The 23,570-nt window shown below is 32.4% G+C and overlaps 1 protein-coding gene across 41 annotated transcripts in view; it reads right to left on the bottom strand.

Moving 5' to 3' along the window:
• The window catches only part of LOC115212079 (calcium/calmodulin-dependent protein kinase type II delta chain), a 429,066-nt gene that overhangs the window by 115,330 nt on the left and 290,166 nt on the right, over positions 1–23,570 (bottom strand). For 23 of the 41 annotated variants that reach the window (XM_036502876.1, XM_036502877.1, XM_036502875.1 and 20 more), the window contains 2 exons: positions 23,119–23,127; positions 423–431 (listed from right to left, as the gene is read on the bottom strand). The exons of 6 other annotated variants lie outside the window; for them this stretch is intronic. In XM_036502876.1, the coding sequence (XP_036358769.1) occupies positions 423–431; positions 23,119–23,127 (18 nt within the window). Of the gene's footprint in view, positions 1–422; positions 432–5,360; positions 7,036–23,118; positions 23,128–23,570 lie in introns of those variants that run through there. 12 more of the 41 variants (XM_036502878.1, XM_036502894.1, XM_036502890.1 and 9 more) reach the window with 3 other exon arrangements.

Raw genomic sequence — 23,570 nt, 5'->3', positions numbered from 1 at the left:
AATTTTGAACTTGCTGAGGTCACATTACTGACATTAATTCTCTGAATAAGTCATTTAGCAGCTTGTAGGATGACCTCTAAAACCATCCGTGATAGAAGTTTCAAATATTCTACCTGTTGGTTACAAACTGTCTCCCACTGTCTATGCCCTTCTTACTTCATTAAACAAGCAAGTGAAAGAGAAACAGACCCATTTCTTCCTTTCCGTGTCTGGTGTTAATATATATATATATATATTTAAATATATATATATATATATATACACACATACATACATACAAGTATGTATATACAAGAATATATATATATATATATATATATATATATATATATATGTATAAAAGTTAATGCCATATTTTGGCTTCAGTATGTATTATTTAGAGCAAGCTCAGGCATGCAGAAGGAAAAATGTAGGTTACTAACCTTTCACCCCTTTTTTTAATGACAAAACAGAAAATAATAATTAAGAAAATCTCGTTAACAATGGCAGACAACAATTTCAATTACAGAGGAAATAGATATTCAAAATAGAAAACAGATTTTATGTCATATTGAAGTGAAATTTAGAAATATATGTGTAAATATAATAGATGAAGAGAGAGAGAGAGAGAGAGAGAGAGAGAGAGAGAGAGAGAGAGAGAGAGAGAGAAGAGAGAGAGAAAGAGAAAGAGAGAGAGAGAGAAAGAGAGAAAATAGCAAAAGTACACATGCACACTAATATGTACATTTGCATTACAAATCTTCTAGATGTTTTAATCAATAACTGCGGTGGTTGTAACTACACTTCCTGCTAATAAAAGGTAACTCTAGCATAGAATAGATAAAATAATAATGATAATAATGGCTTCTAGTGCTACTTTAACATATAATAATTATGATATTAATTATAATAAAAAAATTATAAATGAGTAGATAAATAAACCGTCCAGCACACATTCAGAGTTCATGCATTACTGCTTTGTGGATTTAAATTGCAGGGCAGATCTGGCTATCAGTGAGCATGCTGTGAAGACTGATCCACTGCCCTTCTTTGGTAAGGAAGAATGAATAGTAGTCTTGCATTACCTGATAACTATGATAAAGGATGTTGTGTGTGTGTGTGTGTGTGGTGGTGGGGTACAATTTAAACATTTATAGGCAGAGCTTTTTCCTTAGTTCAAAGTCTCATCAAGTCATTCAAGTTCTGCTTTAGAAAGAAAGTGAAAGTAGAATGGGAGGTGTTTCCTTCCAATATGTCTTATGAAAGGTGCATGTAAATGCCTAAATTTGGTGTACTCTAACAATGCAGCAAGAACTGGGAGAAGGGACTTGCCTTTGGTAATCCAGGGTTATGTTTCGGGTGTCCTATGAGGTTGCCCCATGTATCCTTGGGATCCTTCTCTTATTATATTGTTATTTCAATTTACTCTTACTTTTTATTTTTGTAGTCTCTTTATTATTGTGTCTTTACTATTATTGTTAATTCCAGTCTTTTACTTGATGCAAGTTGCTCACTGTTTTTTATTTGTTGTTTTACTTTTGTATGTCATCTTTGAACTATCCTCAAAATTTTGGAATAATAGAAGAAATCATTATTTTTCTAGAATCCATTGCTCATACACACAAATCCTCCAGGTAATATATATATATAAGCAGGAATATATATTCCTATATTATAGGTAAATATGATAGAAGCAGTGCATGTGTGTCTGAACTGTAAATTCAGTGGATGTTTCATAATTATGAGTCAGTTAATGACTATAATTTATCTCACTACCTGAAAAGAAGAGTTGAAGTATCTTTTCCTTTCCGTTTCCTTTTGCTTGTTGTGTCATCCCCCCCTGCCCCACACTTAAATGAGTTTTGCTTCTCCCATCAAGAATCATTTTAACAAAAATCTAAAACAAGAGAATGTATAATTGTGATATCAAAGAGATTAAAAATTTATTTGTGCAATTAAAAAATAAAGAAATCATTACAAAAAATAATACAACAGTAATAATAATAATAATGATGATAATAATATAAATTGTTTCTAACATAGACACATAGACACAAGGCTAGAAATTTGAAAGGGCTAGTCAATAAAACTGACCCCAGTACAGACTGGTACTTTATTTTATCAACCTCTAGAGGGATGAAAGGCAAGGTTGACCTTAGTGGAATTTGAACTCCAAATGTAGAGCCATTTTGTCCGATGCTCTACTGATTCTGCCAAAGGAGTACAAACAATTGTAGAAAATGAAAAGAAGAATATAAATCCATATAAAAACTATGTTTACAGATTAATTTACCTTTTTGTACAAATGGGTTTGTTTCAGGAAGCAAATAGTAATTATACACACCTTGTATAGTTTGTGAGTTAAAAATTGTAATCTTCCAGTTTATATATTATTTAAAGAGGATTTAACACCTGTGCATGTGAGTGTATATATACATACATATTTTACATATATAGTAATTTCTTTTGTGTTATATATATATATATATTATATCAGGTTCACTTCCCATTCCTTTTCATATCTAATTAAAATTTTAATTAATTAAGATTCATTGCTTGTTCTCCTCTGGCATTTTATGACCGAAATTAGCCATTTGGAAAACAATCATTCTCATGGCTGAGATTGTAATTTTGATTAATTAAAATTTCTTGGCTTACTATATCAAGGATGCTAGTGTCCACTTTACTCACAAATTTTCATGCAGCAAACACCCTTGAATATTTTTTCACAGTCATTCTCTTACATATATATATATATTATACACACATGTGTGTGCACATGTGCAAGTATGTATGTCTTTGTGTGTATCAAAATGCTAAGTAAGAATAATATACAATGAATACACAAGTATGCGAGAAAGAGAACAATTTAAGGAGAAGCCAAGCAGGAAAACCAAGAGATTTTGTATAAAAATACAAAATCTCTTGGTTATACCCACTATGATAAATCCATTTGCAAGCCCAGTCATGACATTACAGGGACGGAAAATGGAGCTGTGACAATCATAGTTTCCCATGGTTTACCATGAGTTTCCCACCTCTACCAACAATATCCACCATAGATGTGTGTATATATCATCAACATTTTCAAACTGACATAGATCTGATGGGTTGTCATGATCCATATCAGTTCTAATTTGGAGGTACACTTCTAGATGGGTTACAGGACCACACCTTGCTTATTCAGTTTCTGTGGCTGGATGCCCTTTTCAACACCAATCACTTTCCAGAATGCACTGCATTCATTTTCACATGGTACCAGCACTAGGGTGGTTGTCAGCTTTCCAGAAAGTTCAAAGAGCCCTCTCCACTCTACATTATCTCTGTTCATTTGCCAAGCACTTTACAGAGTGTACTGGATATATTTTATCAGGGAATCAGCACTAAAGAGGTTCCTTTGTCTCTTGCAAGACAAGTTATCTCTGTTTGCTCAGAGCAAACATGACCAAGAGTGTAAATAGAAAAAAGAGGATAAGAATGAGTGATGAAAGGAGACAGAGTGGTAAGAACAAGGTGATTGAGTAATGGAAAACCATGACAGGTAGCTCCATGTTAAGAAGAGACAATGTGATAAACAGAGGGAGATTGATGCATGTCAACAAAGAGTGACAGGGGATGACATAGAATAAAGGAGAATGAAGGATTGAAGGATAGCAATAAAAATGGGTGGTCATAAGTGAGAGAGCAACTTATGGGTAGCAGCAAAGATCAGCAATGGTAAGAGAGAGTGACTGAGTGAGTGGGAGATGTCAATGAACTGCAAAATGAGGGTGAGAAAATTATGATAATCCACAAAGGAGTAGTAAGTATTGAACACATTTCCGAGGCTTTCCTTTGTTACACAGATGTCATAATAAAAGAGAGGGACAGAGTGATGGAGAAAGAAAGGTATAATGATAAACAGTAGTGGTTGGTGGGACTGACCACACACACACACTCATATGTCATCTAAGTCAATTCATAAATGCCTCACCAATTTGTTTCAGTACATCTTTGTGGACGAGAAGCTATCTCCACACTAAATATTTGTAAAGAGAACCACAGTCAAATGCAAAATATTTCCTTTTCCCATGGCTCATATTAAGGAAACCAAACTGAAAGTTGTTGATGAATGATTTTGAAATGTAAATACATAAGTATAAATTTAGGAAGAGAATGAATAGTGAAGAATACTCTGTAGATAAACCATGAGATATGAGTTCAATCTCACTTAACTCTGTTGTTAATTGTTCTCTCTCTGCAAGTGTAAACATTTGCAAAAATTTCTATTTTTATATTTGTGTGTGTATGTATATGGGTATGTGTGGATAGATTAGATAGATTGATATGCAAGCATATATATATATGTATGTAAATACACGCACAAACACAAAAATACGATTTATTAGGAATGAAATTCTTTTTTGCATATGTTTTAGAATGCATAACTGGAAAGTCAATGAACCACTTTAATGTTGAGCTGTTTACAATTTTGACCTGGTGAGAGACATCAGACAATCAGATGAGCTGAACATTAAACTGGTCAATAGACTTTGTCATGTATTTAGCCAAACATGCCATATATTAATATATTTCCACATGCGTATGTAAGTGTAGTATAGGATGTAGTGGTTAAATTCAAACTTCTAAACAGTCTCCCATAAATCTTGGGTAATTAAGCTTGTGCCATATTCTGTTTAAAAGCAAACAAACCCAATATAAAAAAAAAAGAAAAACACTGCAACTATGATTAATAGAAAAGAACTTCAATTATAAAGAACTTATAAATGGTTACACAAGGTTAATAACTAGGTTCTTGTTAGGATATAACAAGAATATAAAAGGATGGATAAAAGAGTGCAACAATGGGGGCTCATCCTGAATTTTTATGACAACTCTGCATCCATAGTTACACAAGACTATAAATCAGTTTGTTGATTTTATTCCTCAGGTAATGCATTCATTGTTAACTAGAAGAATGACAACAGCAACATAAATTAACTCAAGTATGGATACAAGCTTGTTATAGTCATTATTTTAGTGTGTGCATGTGGGAGTGTGATTTTTATTTTTAAATGGTTGTCTTTGAAAATGGATAAATAGTTGTTGAATGAATTCTAATTCTACATAAGTATTGATCTTGTTACTATGGAGATATATCAGAGCACTGTATGAAGTTGTATGTAAGGCATATTTGAGACCTGCAACAACAGAACAGAAAAACTGACAGAGTTCTTAACATGCCACTTTTTAGACATCAAAATAGATGCCCTGATGAACATCCAAAATTAATAATAATAATAATAATAATAGTAATAGTAATAATGATAATAATAATAATAATAATAATAATAATAATAATAATAATAAAAAAGAACAATAATGATGATGATGTTTATCAGGGACTGAAATAAGACTGCATACCATCCAAAGTTTAAGTGACAGAGTTGAGTTATAGTTAATATGATCATAATTTTTTGGACTATTAACCCCACCTTTAGAGATGGAACATATTTTAACTACACTGTTTCTACTTTTCTAAAAATAGTTTTTCCCTCTTTGAGAACTGAAACAATGATACTGAATCAGCTCATGGATAAAGTTTAAAAATATGTTATGATGATATAGATAGAAGAGAATTCTAAGATTTCAGGTATTTTGTGAACTTTACTGAACAGAGGTCTGTTAACACAGATGGTCATTAGTTCTTTTAGATTCTGGTATCTTTCTCAGCTCCTTGGTAGCTTCTTTGATTCTATAGTAGATAATCCTAATAATAATTTCTAATTTTGCCACAATAGCAGAAATACTGGAGGATAGTGTGTTTGATTTAATCAACCCTCATTGCATAGAGTTGATTAAATCAAAAGGCAAAACTGAACACTACACAGATATTTTGTCTGATATGCTACTGGTTCTGTAATCTTTCACTGAAGCTTTGCTTAGTAAGGATAAGAAAAAATTCAACGTTGAGACTTTGATGCCTCTTCTAGCATCATTAGAACACTAACTTCCAATTGGGAACCAAAAGCAGGTCTGCTGTCTCTTTCTATTCATTGAGGATTAACTGTACCATTTGAACATCAGTCAGAAGAAAGAAGCTAGTTGTGAGGATGATGATAGCAAGCGATAAGAAATCAGTGTATCAGAGTTAAAATCTCCGATGTGCTTGAGGTGCTCCATACATAGGTGTTGAGAACAGGTTTTCAAAACCAACATTATCTGAGATGTTGTGGAGATTGTAGTCAGATGCTGACATTTGATTGCAACCAGGTGCTAAATGAGTATTGTGTTTTCTGTTTAAAAAGTGGGACTGAGTATGTGCATATCTGGGATCCCTGACATATGACACTGGCACCAAAGGGTCAATATCACACAAAGATGGCATTGAAATACTACCATATATACTTGCTGGCTGTGGCATAGGTACTGAATGAAGAACAGCATACTCAGAGGATCTATCATAAAACTGTTCAAAACGAGTCTTAGGGTTCACAGGTGAATATTGAGGAGATTGCATGTAGTGTTGTCTTTGATTTTGGCCACCTGGGAAATATTTCATTTGATCATAGGAATACTGAGGTTGAAGTTCATGTAGATCTTTAAATCCTAGCTTACTATGACTTGGTGTTGATCTTAAGAAAGGTAAGTTGGAAGCATAATTAGTGATTTGGACATCAGAACTTGTTTTGAAGCGATGTGGAGAAAACTGGGCATTTGGTTTAGCTACCATAGTTACTGGTTGCAATTTGGGCAAACCAATGCCTCTGTCATTAAAAACAGGTACTTCAAAGGGACGGTGAAGTTTGTTCATGCCTGTTTTCTTTGAAGTTTGCTCTGGCTGATATGGAGGGGTGGTATGGAACGTAGGTGATTCCTCAGGTAGATCAATTGGTTTTGCTCTCATTGGAGCTCTACGATGTGGCCTGGAAACCAAACTGGGAGATGGTGTTGAAGCTGTATCCGAGTAATTTAATGGAGGAGCGGAAGGTTGAGGCCGAGCTGGTGCTTGATCTTCTCCATATTTGTCCAATGTTCTTTGTTCATTCAAATCTTCCAAACTACTTTCACTAGAGTCTATCAACAATGACATAAATAAACAAGATTTAAGAGAAAATAGACTAGAATAGAGATATATGTTCCCACAAGGTTGCAAACTGGTAACTAAGAGTAGTGCTGAAGTATACAATGGCTAAGGGTGCTATATGAAGTCTCAAAGCTTCACATATTTTGCATTTTGATAGGGAAAATGGCATGAGAGGTTTCATAATGATGAGGTTGGCCACTTGAGGACTGTGAATCTAATACAAAAGGTGAAATGTATCAAAATTAATGTTTTAAGATGCTGTAAAGTATGAGGATAACTAATAAGAGGTATGAACTAATGAGTGAGAGAGACAATAGTAAAGATAAGACTACTGATTAACAGCTAGAATGATTTTAAATCACAATCTGAACATGCTTGTGAAAGAAACTCAGCTTAAAGGTCGATAAACATTGTGTTTATTTTCACACACACTACACTAAACAAACATGGCATAACAAAGTACAGAGTGTTCAATAGAAAATTGGTTACATTACTATACAGTTACCTATTCAACCATAAATCCAGGCACAAGGACACCACACTATATATATATATATATATATGTGTGTGTGTGTGTGTGTGTGTATAATATCAATTTATTCATACTCTCACAACATGGCCACAGTTGTTTCATTAAAGGTGTCATCAGAGATGCTTCATGATTGTGAACTCAGTGTGTAATGATAAGGATAGGATAAAGAGATGTCAGATGGGGAGATTTAAGTGCAAAATAGATGGTGGGGGGGGGGAAGAGTACAAGGTGTAGGTAGTCAGAGAAGGGAATAGAAATAGACAAGGGAAGAAAGGAAGAGAGTGAAAGGGGAAAGAAAGGAGACTTATTTCTAAAGTTGATGGGTATGTAAAATTAGGAGTAGGATTGGTGGTAAGATTATGGTAGAAAGGCAGTTCAGTGGGCAGGTTATATATGGATAAGGGATTCATACAAACCCACCAGTGCCAGGGTTCTAAGTTTGAATAAGAATTGTTCCTTTCATATTTCTTTGACTTTGTGGCTCCGTTGTGTGTAGAGATGTCATAGACTGATAAGTGGATCATAGATTGGTCTGTTGTACTGAAGTGTGTGGTTATGAGTTGACCTGAGATATATAGTAGGAAACTGAATGTGTGTGCAAAAGCGAATAGCAAAGCAATGGTTTGATTTGCTTGTGTAAAAAGTACCCTAAAGATTGTAGATGATGCAGTATATCACACTGACAGATGTGCAGCAGAAGCTTTGTGTGAGGTGGTACTGTGACTTAAGGGCAGTGATAACTGTAGAAATAACAGGTGAATGCATTTAAAAGTGCTTGACTGTGTATGGACAAGTGCCATGGGACTTATAATTAGCTGAGGTCTTGCCAAGGTTTGAATCTGTCTTAAAGAAGTGGTGTAAGAAAGATCAGAGCAGTTGTAAGAGTCAGAGAGTAGTATTTAGAAGTTATGGATACATGTGTTATACAATAGAAGAGTGGACAAGTAGAAAGGGAAGGAAACGGAATCTGGTCTGTAGGTGCACATTGAGAGTAGGGGTGGGATAGAGTAGTTGATGACCTGAGCATGGTAGAGTGTAGAGTCCACAACCAATTGAAGGTATTCTTGATGAAAGAAGAAATGTCACATTGACACATTGAGATTCAAAATCTGAATCAATGTTGCAGATAAGGATAGAGGAATTGAGGAAATGATATGCATTCATATATATTTTTTCTTTGTTTATTTTTACATCTGTTTTTCCATGCTTGTATGTGTGAGATGAACATAATATGGAGTTAATGTTTTATAGCTGGATGCTCTTCCTGTTGCTAGCCCTTAGAGGATTTTCAAGGAAACAATCTCTTATTTGAAGGTGCAAAGGCAGCACACATGGAGAAATGACATCACTGCTTACAGCTTTTGAAGAAGTGCAAATGTAAATAAACACAGATAAAGATATGCACACACACACTCACACATACAAACACACATGTGGTTCACTTCTTTCAGTTTCCGTCTGCCACATCTACTCACAAAGCCTTGATTGGCTTGGGGCTATAGCAGAAGATCCATGCCCAAAGTACCATGCAATGGGATTGAATTCAAAGCCACATGATTGGGAAGGGAACTCTTAACCACAGTCACAGCTGTACCTTAATAATAATGTACATACACACACAAATACATACATATATTAACATATATATATGTACGTTGCACTCACATATAACTATATACATATTACGAAGACATTTGACTTAAATTTAGATCCTCCTACATTGAAATTCATAATACATCAGGCTTCTCCTAGTATGGTCAATCTGCTGCAGTTCTTCCACAATCTTCTAACCGGTCCTCACACATCTGAAATCTTCCTAGCATGTCCAGTACTGGTTGTTTTGGCTCTTTCATTTAACATCTCACAGTGGCCCTGTCAATGCATTCCCTGTTTGCTTATTGGCTGGCACATTGTCCTTTTCCATTGAAATATGGAGAAATTAGCAAAACCATTGCACAATTTATTCAGTACAGATACTTATTATTGGCAAGATTTGGTGCATATGCTGGAATACAGCACCTGCTTAGCCAAATCTACTGTTCACATTTTCTACAACCTGCTGTCAGATAAAGGTGGAAAGCTGAATTTTGCATAACTTTGAATATGCAAAATCTTTGTATATAAACTTTCTTGCTTGTACACACAAACAAATGTTTATGAAACTGCATATACATATATGTAGAGATATGTGCATGCAGGGACACTTACATGGACAGAAGTATAAATCTTAACCTAGGCTCTCAACATTTTATGTAGTCATATAATTACATTCTCCTTTCCAGGACTGACTGACACAGCCAATTTGAGAGGGAGAGAGAGAGAGAGAGAGAGAGAGAGAGAGAGAGAGAGAGAGAGAGAGAGAGAGAGGTATTAACTCCACAAAAGGTAAAATTGATTACACCAGGTATTGAACTTAGCATGAGGATTACAAGAAGGCTATCTATCTGGTGTTCTAATGACTTGGCTACATCACTCCTTATAATACATACATAGAGAAATTTATAAACATGCACATATATGTACATACATCTCACTATGCCTCACCTGATCTTCCTATTTCACATCAACTCTTTTATTGTACTGTAGCTCTCTCCCTTTTATGTATTGCCCCTAATTCATCTGCTTCTCTCTGACCCATTCCTGTTTCTTTTACCCTCACCTATACTGAGATTCACCACTGACCATGCTTTCACCGATGCTCGCCATTCACCAAATTCTCTTCCATTCTAATCTCTACTATCTGTCACTCTCATAAACCTACCAATGCAGCTATCCTTGGTTCTTGATTCTCTCTCCCTATTCTCTTTATCCACCTTCTTGCACATTGAGGGGACACCCTGGCATTTCATCTCCCCCATCCTTTCTCCCTTTCTAGTGATGTGTAGCTACGCAACTCCTGTACAGTTAGACACCTGATCCTGTCCTTCAATTTAACTTCAGTCTCTCAACAATTAATACTGCACCCCAACATTGTTGAGAGTTCATGTCTTGCAACTTACTTGGTGACCTAACTTGTGATGGTGCCATGAAAAACACATCCAGTGCATATTGTAGAATAGTTGGCATTAGAAAGTACATTCAGCCATAGAAATTATGTCAAAGCAGATGCTGGAGTTCAACATAGTCCTCTAACCCATCAGATCCTGTTGAACCATCCAACTAATGCCAGCATGGAGAAACAAGAACATTAAATATGCGTGTGTATGTGTGTTTGTGTGTGTGTGTGTGTGTGTGTGTGTGTGTATGTATGTATAGATAGGTACATATACATACACAATTATATACATATGTAAATGGCCATTTATAGGTAAATACATTATTATATATATATATATATATATATATATATATATATATATATATACATATGCAAATATATATGTGATAATATATAACTAATATATCAAAATAGTGCCTAAGTGCTATAAAATATATTTACTGAATTTAAGAGCCCACTTATTAATCTATTGTTAACCCAGTTTATTATTATAATGCAATACCCATAAGTGGAATGTATTCACATATATATAAAAATTGGCTAAAATGAATGTCCGGAGCAACAAGTTCAAAAGAGGAAGAAGCAAAAATTACATAGATTCTTTTATAATTTCACTCTACAGCTGTTTCAATGACAAACATATAAAATATCATCGATCATATATTACTTAAGATATAACAAATACATCCTTAATTCAAAATTGATAAACAAGATATTCCATCAGGAGAGAAAAACGAAATATCTAAAATTAAAATATATATTTCATTCTTAATCCCTGATGAAATGGTTTATACAATACATTTAAATAAATTATGTACTTTTATATATTTATTATTGATTCTATATAGTAATGATGTAACTATATGAATGATGTTTGTGATTTTGCTGCTGAAACAGCTGTAGAATTTAGAATGAAATGATGCATCTCTGAAATCTTTGCCTTTTCACTATTCTAAATATACATGCATTCGTATGTATGTATGTACGTACATATCTATGTATGTATGTATCTACATATGTACATATGTATGTATGTATCTATCTATCTGTATGTATACATACACACCTGTGAGCATATATATACATACACACTTTGGCATCAAGACTTATACCAAACCCCAAACAGGATGTTACTACAGTGTACAAAGATCCTCACCACTCCATCTAGAGTAAGGGCCAAGTACTGCACAATAGCTTGGTATTCAAGAGCCAACAATTGTTTAATATCCGGTCAAAGAACCCAGGGGATCTACATGGAATGGAGATAGAAGCTTTCAAGAAGCACCATGACCTTCTGCACTTGAAGATCCCAAATGAGCCTATATCACAGCAAGAAACTGAAATGTGGGCAGCAATATCAAACTTAGTAATTCATCACAAGCTAACCACATGAGAATAGCTTTTGAAATGATGATGTTAATGGCAGTGACCTAGCATTGCCACAGCCTTTGGGCTGGAACATATAAAGCAATACATGCACACAGACACACACACACACATATAAAGAAATAGACATGCATTTGGTCTTTGTTGATAGGCTCAACTGAAGTAGATTTCTTGCAACTTTACTACTCAATATATGAAGCAAATGTAGATTTTCAGGTTTTGTATTCAAGATGTTACAGTATGTTCATTTCAACGTTGTAATTTTATCAAGAATAACATGTGATTCAAGGAATTATTTTTGTATATTTATATTGTACGATAGCTGACCTCCTCAGCCTCAAAGTAAAATGCCCACAACCAATACTGTCTCTTAAAAGAGAAGTTTTATTATAATAATGTGCATCTATAAGAATGTTAAGAATAAAGTACATAGAAATTAGATCAATTGTATCAGGTCAAAATGGCTATCTATGCAATGCATTTCAAACATGGCTGAAGGGAAGTAACTACACTCTAATCAATTGAATCTTTAATTAGAAATGATGTATATGATTTTTTTATCTTTATGTGGCCTAATAGGTGGATTGAATTAATCGTATATCGGTTTTATTTAAGAGTAATGCCTACCTTATAAGGTATTCTGTTTGCTCAGTTAGATTAATATGATAATAATGATAACATTGATGGTAGCTATGACTATATTTGTAAGGGAAAAGAAAGTTTATGTAGATTTTGCACAATATCTCTGGTTTTATCAACAGTAATAATGATAGTAAATTAATACTTTAAGGAGAGCTGTAATAGAAGAATACAGAATAATACAAGTGAGATATCAAGCAATCTCTGCACTTGAAAGAAACTAATATAGAATACAACCTCCAGTGGAAAATTCTAGCTATGGCTACACCAGGAATACAATATATTTCATGTTTAGAAGAAGCATCATATATCCTCTTAGCAAAAGTACGTTTTAATTTTAAAAATCTGAGATAGTACCAGCTTGCAAGCATGCAATTTACTGAACTTAGCTGAATTATAAATTCTATCAAAATCCAGGAGGTTAATCTAATCAGCATACCACAGAGCACTGTACTGCAGCATCTTAACATACAGTACATCATTATATAGAATACCATTGTACAACAATAATACTTGATATGAGTGCCAATAAATTTATATTTAATATGAGCATAGATATCTTTTTTGTTGCCATTATTTTATTAGTTTCATTTTTGTAAATTTCAGAGCAACTTAGATGCTAAATGGTTCAGACATTTCAGTTAAGTGGCAGTCAACAAATTGACAAAGGTCCTTTACTGCTTCCTCTCCTGTGCCTTACATAGACAAGACTTTCCCTAATATCCTTACTGTACCAAGAAGTGCTCTCTTTGCAGCAGTTCTGATTTTATTTACCTAGTCCTTAAAAATGTCCAATATGCAGCCCAGTGCTCTGATCACCACTAGAATCATTAACACATTACTATTATTAAGGCAGCAAAACGGCAGAATCATTAGGACAATGGAAAAGATTCATTATTGTATATGTTCTGAGTGATGATTTCAAAAGCATTGTCCTTCATCATTTTGTGATCAATAAAGTACCAGTCAAATCCTGGGGTCAATAGTATTAGCTAGCTCATGTTGAAATGCTAGCCTTGTGCTCATATTAGAAATAATAGCTATTATTATTATTATTATTATCATTATTATTATTATTATAAAGGCAGCAAGCTTGTAGAATTGTTAGCATGCCAGCCAAAATGCTTAGCAGTATTTCGTCTGTCACTACATTCTGAGTACAAATTTTGCCAAGGTTGACTATGCTTGCGATCCTTTCGGGATTGATAAATTAAATACCAGTGAAATACTGGGGTCGATGTAACTGACTAGTTCCCTCCCCCAAAATTTCAGGCCCTGTGCCTATAGTAGAAAGGATTATCATTATTATTAACAGTTGCATCATTTTACTCTGATGAATAAAGATATTGGCTGTATTGAGACTTTAATTTGCCATGAGGTAGGTCAATATACACCTTATTTGAAGAGCTTGGGTTACATTGCCTTGGTAAACTACTATATTTTTTTCAAGCAGTTGGAAGTGATAAGACAATTACATTCAGATTTATAGGCACTACTGGAATTTTCCCAAGGTTTAATACTATTATTTTTATATACTTTGGTTGAGTTAGGGGAGGTTATGGTCTGTGTTATCTTAGGAGTTGTAGAATATGATAGTTAACTATATTTCATTTAACAAAATCAAAAATATTTCTGTTAACCTGATACAAGCGATCTGCTTTATTTATTTTGTTCTTAGATACTTTAATATTTTGGTAGAAGTACATTATTATGATAATACTTTGCTTTAATTCTTTAGCTTTTAAACTGGCTATATCTGTCCCAAATGCTCTACCTGTTTTTGTTCAAACTGGCCAGATCCAGCCTCTCTCACCTACCTTACAATGTCATTCTAAACATAAAAGATTACATCTTCAAAATCTTGAACATACAAGGTGGCACATGATTAATTTTTTAAAATGTGAATAAATAAGCATTACATTTGATAAATTAATCTGGATGTTAAAGGCTTAAGAGATAGTTTTGGAAAGGATATCTTCACTTTTTTGCTTAAAGGTTCAGCCATCATATTGATTAAATATCAGAAAACTACACTAGCACATACACAAAAAGAAGCCTATGGGGTTGAAATGCTCATAATGTAATAATTTATATATATATATATATATATATATATATATATATACACATATATACACACACACACACACAAACACATATGTGTGTGTGTATCTATCTCTATACACAAACACATACAAATGCTTCTGAAATGATATGTGGAAAATTTCATTTAATATTTGTATAGTTTTACACAAATGTTCTTTATTTGCATAAACTAGCATGTTGATTGATGTAACAATATCACTAATTATTGAAATGGTTGTAACTGGTTAATAAATGTGATACTGTCATTTGTATTCTTTTGTCTATGTTTACAGTCTGTGAGGGATGCACCAATCTCATAATTAGTATATTTCCTTGGATTTCAAATTTGTATGCATCTTTTGGATAAATGAAATACTAATTCTAATTTTCCTTCCTATACATTCTGTTAGATTGGATTTCACATGGAGTGCTAACTGAGATACTCACTTAGATTTCCTAAATCTCTATCCCTTTGCTATATGTGTGTGTGTGTATCATTTTTAATCAGCAGAAACTTACAAAAGTCACACAAGGGCTAAAAGTGACTCAAGGGCATGAGACGAAACCTTTGGTTGTCAAGTCACTTTTGGAACTTTCTGATGATTAAAAATAATAAAAATATATATAGACATATAATAGTTACAGGTGTGGTTAAGAGGTTCAATGATTTCAGATTCAGCCCAACTGTTCAACAGCTCAAGCAGGTGCTTTCTAGCATAACCCCAAGCTGACCAAGGCTTTCTCAATGGATTTGGCAAACAGAAACTGAAAGAAGCCCATCATATATATGTGATTATATGTGTGTGTGTGCGCGCGTGCGAACATGTATATGCCTATGTGTTTGTTTATACTTGCACTTCCGTGGGTGGTAACATAATTGTCATTTTCCCTGTCAACAGGTTGTACACTGGTTTAGTACCTTTCAAGATGTGTAGAATATGATATCACATACTTGTGAGAGAAGTATGGGTAAATAAATGGAAGAACATCCAGCTATAAAATAATGCCTTAATAATATATTCCTGTAACCCATGCTAGCATAGAAAAACAAACCTAAAAATGAATGAATACATATAAAAATACACACGCACACATCATATATATATATGTATATATATATATATACACACATATACACAGAGGGAGAGAGATGTATACATGTGTGTGAGTGTGTGTATATATATATATATATATATATATATATATATATATATATAAATAAATAAATACATATATACAGACATATCTATATCTCCATCCATACACATGTGCACACACACACACACTCTTTGTACTTGATTTATTTAAACAATTTCAAAAATAAGTGATTGGTGGTTTACCTAATAAAGCTTACAGAACCTTCTGTTATTAAAAAATACTGTAAATAAATTTTTAGAGGGTGTTTTCAGTTACATAATTTAAGAAGCCAACAAAATGACACCTTTTTGCTGAATTGTATATTCTGTATGGAATCTCAAATAAAGGTAAATTAACTTTTAAGCATGCTCCAAGCAACTATGGTTGACATGTTTATGCTGTACTACTTATGACAAACCATGCTGTCAATGAAATATAAACTGAATTTTCACCTCCCAGAGTCGTATGTATTTGTAAAGTAGTCAGATTTGAGTGTTTACAACTACTGCAGAATTAATATCAATAATAATATAGCATTGTTGGTGTAGGCAGTTGTTTAGAATACTAAAGGTTAAGCAAAGTGAATGACGTTTTAATTTTAAAACATGTTAGGTCACACTCTGGAAATAAGTTATTAAAATGTAAATATTATGAAATTAGGAAAGATTGATTTTAATGAAAACAAATATGGCAGAATTAATTGAAATTTAAATTGTTAAATTAATAATTCATTCTTTTAAATTTAGAAATTATTTTTTCTTATTAATGCATTTGTTAATCAGAGTTATTCTGTATATCAGGTATATTTACTACAAAAAAATATATATATAATATTGGTATAAGACAGTTGCAAAGCTGAGAAATCATTTCAAGGTGACGGTACTAGAAAAGAGCATAGAGTTTGAAAAGATATCTCTAATTACATAACATCTATATATATATATATCTATCTATCTATCTATCTATATATATATATATATATATATATATATATATACATATATATATGTATGTATGTATGTATATGTATGCGCACACAATGAAACCTATCTTAAAACTGATGAAGAGTACAGATTACATTGAGAACAGGGAAATAAAATTGCATGAAACTTTAAATGAAAATATCTTTTCAGAGTGACAGCTTATTATCAACAGATTAATTTACAGAGAAGACAAATTATTTTGTAAGAAATTTAAGATATTTAACAATAACATGCTGAACATTATTATATATATATATGTGTGTGTATATATATATATATATATATATATGCATATGTTCACAGTAACATGTTTTTGCTTTTTATTGAAATGTTGATATTTAAAGAAGTGCAGAATATTTGAAAAGAAATGTATTAGTTTGTAATGTTTCAGTATGTAACATGCCATATAGTAGATTTTTGTGGAAATTAAATAATTGAGATAGGAGAAAACAGTTGACAAGTCACTGTACAGAACTGAATTATCTAAACAAGTTATAGAGACATTACATTTAAAATACAATAAAAAAATAGAAATTAAGAGAGGCTCAGGAAACAGTAGTAGAAGTAGTAGTAGTAGTAGTAGCAGTAGTAGTAGTAGTAACAACAAGTGGCAAATATCAGGTAACTAAAATATTTAAGTAAAACAATCTCAGTTTGAAGAAAACGAAAAGAAAGTCAGATGCTAATAATTAAAGTTCTCAGTGAAATTAAACTTAAACGCAACCCTTACACACTATATCCACAAAAGGTGGTCAAGGTTAGCTAGATTGCAAAAGACTTAAACATCACTCACCAAAATAAGAATACTAACAAAAGGAGATGTTATATGTTAAATAAATTTTAGTGACATACTTCATAGAATTTAAGTAACAGCTAATATACTCATGTGATTGTTGCAGTATTGGAACAGTATAATATAAGAGTCTGGTTAGGGTTTACTGAAATATCAACAGACATAACTAAATATCTAAGTTCAAAACTATTATTAGTGTAACAAAAGATATGCTAACTGGATGTAATTAGCTGCTCTGTTCTACAATATTTTGTAATGCAAGGTATTTCTTAAACAGCTGTGATGATACAGTTGGATTTAACTGGCTTGCATCCATTTTTTAAAATCTGACAAGCTTGAGCTATATGGTATATTTTAATTAATATAATTTGATGATTTGTAAATATTCAGTTAATTCATTTAAAGAATGTCTAAATGACTGAAATGGGTTGTAATTAAGATTATAATTCTCTGGACTATTAACCTCATCTTTACAATATTTATACCTATATCATGATTTAACCATTATCATCAAATATCTTATTCCTGGATCTCTAAACTCTATCCGAGACTTGATTTAAACTAAGATCCTCATTTCTTAAATAATGTCCTTATCCACTAAGTACATGCACCAGTGGCCTAGTAGATAAAGATATTATCCCTAGTTTAGAAATAATCAGAAAAATTATCATTTTCATCAATTATAGAATATTTCCATAACCTAATATTTGTTATCCAGCCAAGGAAACCATAATTTTCTATAAATTTCACACCATATATTTTTCATTCAATCCATAATGATTGTAGTTATTTCTATGTAGATAACTACATCCTTAGTTACTCAGAGAAAAGAAAACAAATATTCATTTCACCAAAGTTGTCTATAATTCTTAAAAACAAAATTTTGTTCTATATTGACATCCAGTTTCTTCTCATGTAAAGAGGTTGGATAATTTTGAGAATTCCAATAGCTACACAGACAGTTTCAAGTAACTGTAATTGCTTTTGTTTAATACTAATTCAGCAGATCCAGGAGACCTACCATAAAAGGTATCCTAGCAGCAACCATCTCATCCTTTATTTATATATAAATGTATCAAGGACTACATAATGTTTTGTGTGCTTAAGGAAGATTTGGCTTTTATTTCTAGCTGGTTGAGGGACCATATAGCACCCTTGTTGACTTATAAAGTTGCTGTTTTACTGGAATCATTTCTAATGTGAATTATTTCACCACAATAATATAGAAGCCATAGCCATTTTACAGACCCCAGGAAAATGATAAAAGTGCAATACAATGCTTATTGGGTGTACTTAGTCTGAGTCTGAAAAACAAGACATGTAGCAGGGCATCTGAGAAGAGTTACATGATGTCAGCTGCAATCATATTGGCGCAAAGGTCACGGCCAGAAGAACAGATCTCTTTATAATTCAAACAACAGAAAGAATATTTCAGTGGACTAAATAAATTAAATTATCCTTAATCAAATTTTTCTCTGACCTAATTACCTCCTTTTGATTAGCATAGATTAGATGAGTGATAACTCAAAATGCAAACAAGTCTAAATTATTCAAGAGCAAAACAACTATATATGATAAATTAATAGAACTGTCTATTCAATCGCACATCTCCAATATCAAGACGATGATTTACAATAAATATTCAGCATAATTTTAACTAAAATTTTCTTGAAACTTTACTGAAAATAGTATCAATGTTTACAGGTGTTCTGTGACAAATAAGCTGAAGATAAAATTATGTGTGTCTATGTTTGTGGGTGGTTGAAAACATTTCCATCACAATGAAGAGTAAACCAATTATATTTGATGGAGGAACTGTAAAATTGAACAGACAAGTTATTATGAAGAAATTTATGTCAAATTAAGAAAAACACAAAAGAAAGAAAACACTAGTTTAAGATAGAGTGTCAAATCAATAGCAATCATAACAAAACAGTCTCATGTTGTTAGTAAATGTTATTCAGACCCCCTCACACATATACACACCAGCCCACACATGGAGTTAAAATGGAAATTAAGTGATCACAATGGCAGTTAAGGTCAGAATTTCTTAACATTATCTGCATTAATATATTGTTAGGAACTACTGTTAACTCTTCCTTAATTATATTTCTATGAAGGGCTGTTTAAAGTGTTTCTATATTATCAAAACTTTGTCGATACATATGTTGGAAAGGCAAACTAGCATGTATATCCTATTGATGTTATCTTATATATACATATATATATATATATATGTAGGTATGTATACCAAGGAAAGCACATAAATGTGAAACAAGGTGGAAAAAATAGCATTCGAATACAGGAAATAGAGTAATATGCTTTATTAATAAAGCTGCAAAGATATCACAAAAACTGTTACTCAGAGTTTCATGTTCTGAACCAAAACTGTCCAACAAATGGGAACATGAAACAGTTTTTGTAATGTTTCTGCAGCTTTATCAATAAAGTGTGTATATATATATATATATATATATATATATATATATATATATATATATATATATATAGTATGTGTATATATATATGTATATATAATGTTGGTGTTTATTACTATTTATATATTTATATATCATGTTAGTGCTGATCAACTGACATAACTGTTGCTGGTGCTAAGTAGCATGTAGTCTGTTGGTCAAATAAAAGAGGAGCAGGTTAAAAACTTTACCATTGAAGTTAGGCTAGTTGTTGCTCAAATAGCAAGACAAACAAGTGTCATTGCAAAAACAAAAAGAAATCTGAAAATATTTGTCACCAAAAACAGACTTTAATGAAATACAAGCAGAAGATAATGGTAGAAACTGGTGAAATTAACTTTTGTGATTTTAGTGCAAAAGCCAAAATAAATTTATTTCTCATTAATTCATCATTTCCTTCTGGTGATTGAAAAATGCCAGCTTATATTTTAAAATAGACAGCTAGAATAACACAACAGACTACTAATTACTTGTAGTTAACATCTAATGAATACAACCACTGTTTTTGTGAAGCTAGGATATATAAATTCTGCTTGCTTCAGTCTAACTGACTAGTGAGAGGTTCCATGTCTACTTCATTGCTGAGTGGTTCATTGGTGAGCTATAGAAAAACTGCTCCCCATCCCCTAAAAATCCATCCTGTCCATACTAGTATGGCTATAGAAATACCAGGCAAGTGAAAGAAAACAATAAAATAAGTAGGGAATTCTCATAGAAAAAATATTTTTATGTTTATTATACACATACTATCTTTCATCTAAGGGAACTGCCATAAGTATTTTTTATGTAATTTAATAGTTTTATTCTATAAAAATTAATTATAGGCCAAATGAGATTTCTTTGTCTTAAAAAAAAAATCTTGGGAAGACCGTAGCAATAGCTAAGCTTCAATTCTGACCAGCTAATGAATTAATTTTGCTATCATGCTGCTTTATGTTAGAAACATTAGTTATACTACAGGACATGAAGTCAGTGATTTAGAATTTCGGAAAGAATTATACAAAAAATTGTTAGAGACATAGTTGTCTCAAACACTGTTCCTAACAAGGATGAAAGATAAAGAAAAGAAAAAGAAAAGAAAAAAAAACAGGTAGCTCGTTAATTTACACATTTGATATTGTATTGTTTATTATATAAACAAAGAGTCAAGTCAATTCCTCTCAAATAAGATAGACATGATAGAAGTAGTATTAAATATAAAATAGAAACCATTGGTAAAAAGCAACAGCCAACATTTAGGAAATCAAACTGAAATAATTGAGAACGTAAACAAAAGGCATCAGAGGCAATTAGGGCAATGATATTTGTGGCAAAAGGTAGGTATATGTATATTTTGCAAGTGAAGCTACAGTAGAGATTTTTCTAATGAAAAGTGAAGTTAAAGCTGACTAAGTGAGTTGAGAGATTGACAGTACAGCAATGTAAAATCTTAATCAAGTATGGCCTCAACCAAAGTATAATCCAAAAATAATTTGAGATAACAAATTCTTTTAGTAGGAATGACTGAAATACTGGATCTTTCTTTTAAAGGAATTAAACAGACCATAACTGACTGAAAATCCTTGTCTATGAATGGTTAGAAGTTTAGTAGCATACTTTTGCAACACTCTGGAGTATTCAAGATCATCCTCAGATATTTAGCAAGGATTTTCTGTTTTATTTAATATTTACCCCCAAAATCAGGTTTCTAAGTAAAGCTTTAATTAGAGGCATTGACATAAATATAGTTATGAGATGATATTCTTCTCTAAGGAACTTCATATCAGGTTAGTTATCAGGGTATATGTTCATACTCAACACAGGCAATAATAAATGAACTTATAGTCATAATGACAAATTTTCAGTTACCTGTATGGTCAACATATACAATCCTGTTGGCTGGTCACTTGAATGGGAATACTAAGAGGTATCAAAAAGACTGTGAAACTATCTTTCCTGATCTGCCATTACTATATTACACTGGAGAGAACAGACACAACTAATTCAACAGGTCTCAGAGAAGAGCAAAGCTGAAGAAAGAAACAGTTGCAGAAGTTTTGTGATCCAAAAGGGTATAAAACAGACTTTTGGATAATGTTTTCCTGAGTAGATGCTAGCATAATGATAGCTGACCCTACTTTATAACATTTTCGAGGTCTGCTGCTAAAATAATATCTGGTTCTAGGAGGAATAGTTATCACCAAGATACTGCAGTCTAAACTGAACAGAAATTGTGTAAAAAGGTTATCAATCATCTCACCAATGCTAAGGTTGGTATTATATAATTACAGACCTCTAATTGTTAACATGGTAAAGTGTAACACATAAAGAATCCTGTTACAAGAATTTGGTCACATCACATCGTCAGTCATATTGGCACTGTCAATAATTTCAGTAAAGATATCAATGTGAATTTGATAAATACTTCTTTAATACTGAAAAAGCAGATTTGTATAAGAAATTCTTAGAAGAAACCACAAATGGTCATTGTGATCAAGCGCTGGATAGCTAAGAACATCTCCATTATAGCATTTGGCAGTGTTTTTCAGTACTGGTAGAAATGTCATATGCATCTTAAGTTTGACTGATTGACAGATTGTTTAGTTTCAAAACTTACAACATTCAGTATTAGCAATTCAACAGACAAATATAGAACAATATATAATTATAAATCAGACCAGCTCCACTGTGCCAGAATCTAACATTGACAACAATCACCAGAAAAGAGTTTCAATTATGGTATGACTACTATAAAGATGTCCAATAACTGATGTCCATCAATCATTTCACTACACACTGACTTCAGGTACTGTAAAATTGCTGCATTTCTCTTCTAATCTTACAAAAGCAGTGTCTTGTTGAGCAGGGCAAGGGATAATAACACAGCATCAAACTCTAGCACAGTTGTTCTGTCACTGCTCAAATGCCCTTAACTCTAAGCTCAGTCTGTTAATGTGTGATAGCCTGAAACTACAGGAAAAACAACAACAAAAACAAAAAAAAAGGAAAATTGGAAAAGCCAAGGTGAAATGCTTGATATAGTTATCACACTATTTGGACTTACCTTTGTTTACTATACCACACAAAGAAAGCAACAAAGAATGACATATATGTAAATTAGCATGCATTTTCCGATATGACATTGAACTAATGTTCAATGGAAGAGAACAGACAGTCAATTAATGGTCCTGCTACCATAAATGTATTTAATAACTTAACGGCATAAAAAAAAATTCTTTCTACAGCAGGGTTATAAGATAAGATTTTTAAAAGTATTTGTCACACACTTACTGAAAAATCACTCCAGCTGATAAGTTAAATATTTTGTAATAATTGCAGACACTTACATTAATATTAATGTTAGGGCAGAGTGTATTTCTGTTTAGTAAATATTGTTAACACAGATTAAGAATTGAGTATTATAATACACAACAGATTCTTAGTAGAACAGACCAGTTCCCAGTGAGAGAAGGAACTTTCTAAGAATGTGAGGTTCCATTTTATGTGAAGATTAAT

Source organism: Octopus sinensis, linkage group LG5 (assembly GCF_006345805.1).
Source record: "Octopus sinensis linkage group LG5, ASM634580v1, whole genome shotgun sequence".
NCBI classification, from domain to species: Eukaryota; Metazoa; Mollusca; class Cephalopoda; order Octopoda; family Octopodidae; genus Octopus; species Octopus sinensis.
The sequence above is the reverse complement of the archived record's forward strand: the minus strand, read 5'-3'. Positions and strand labels throughout refer to the sequence as shown.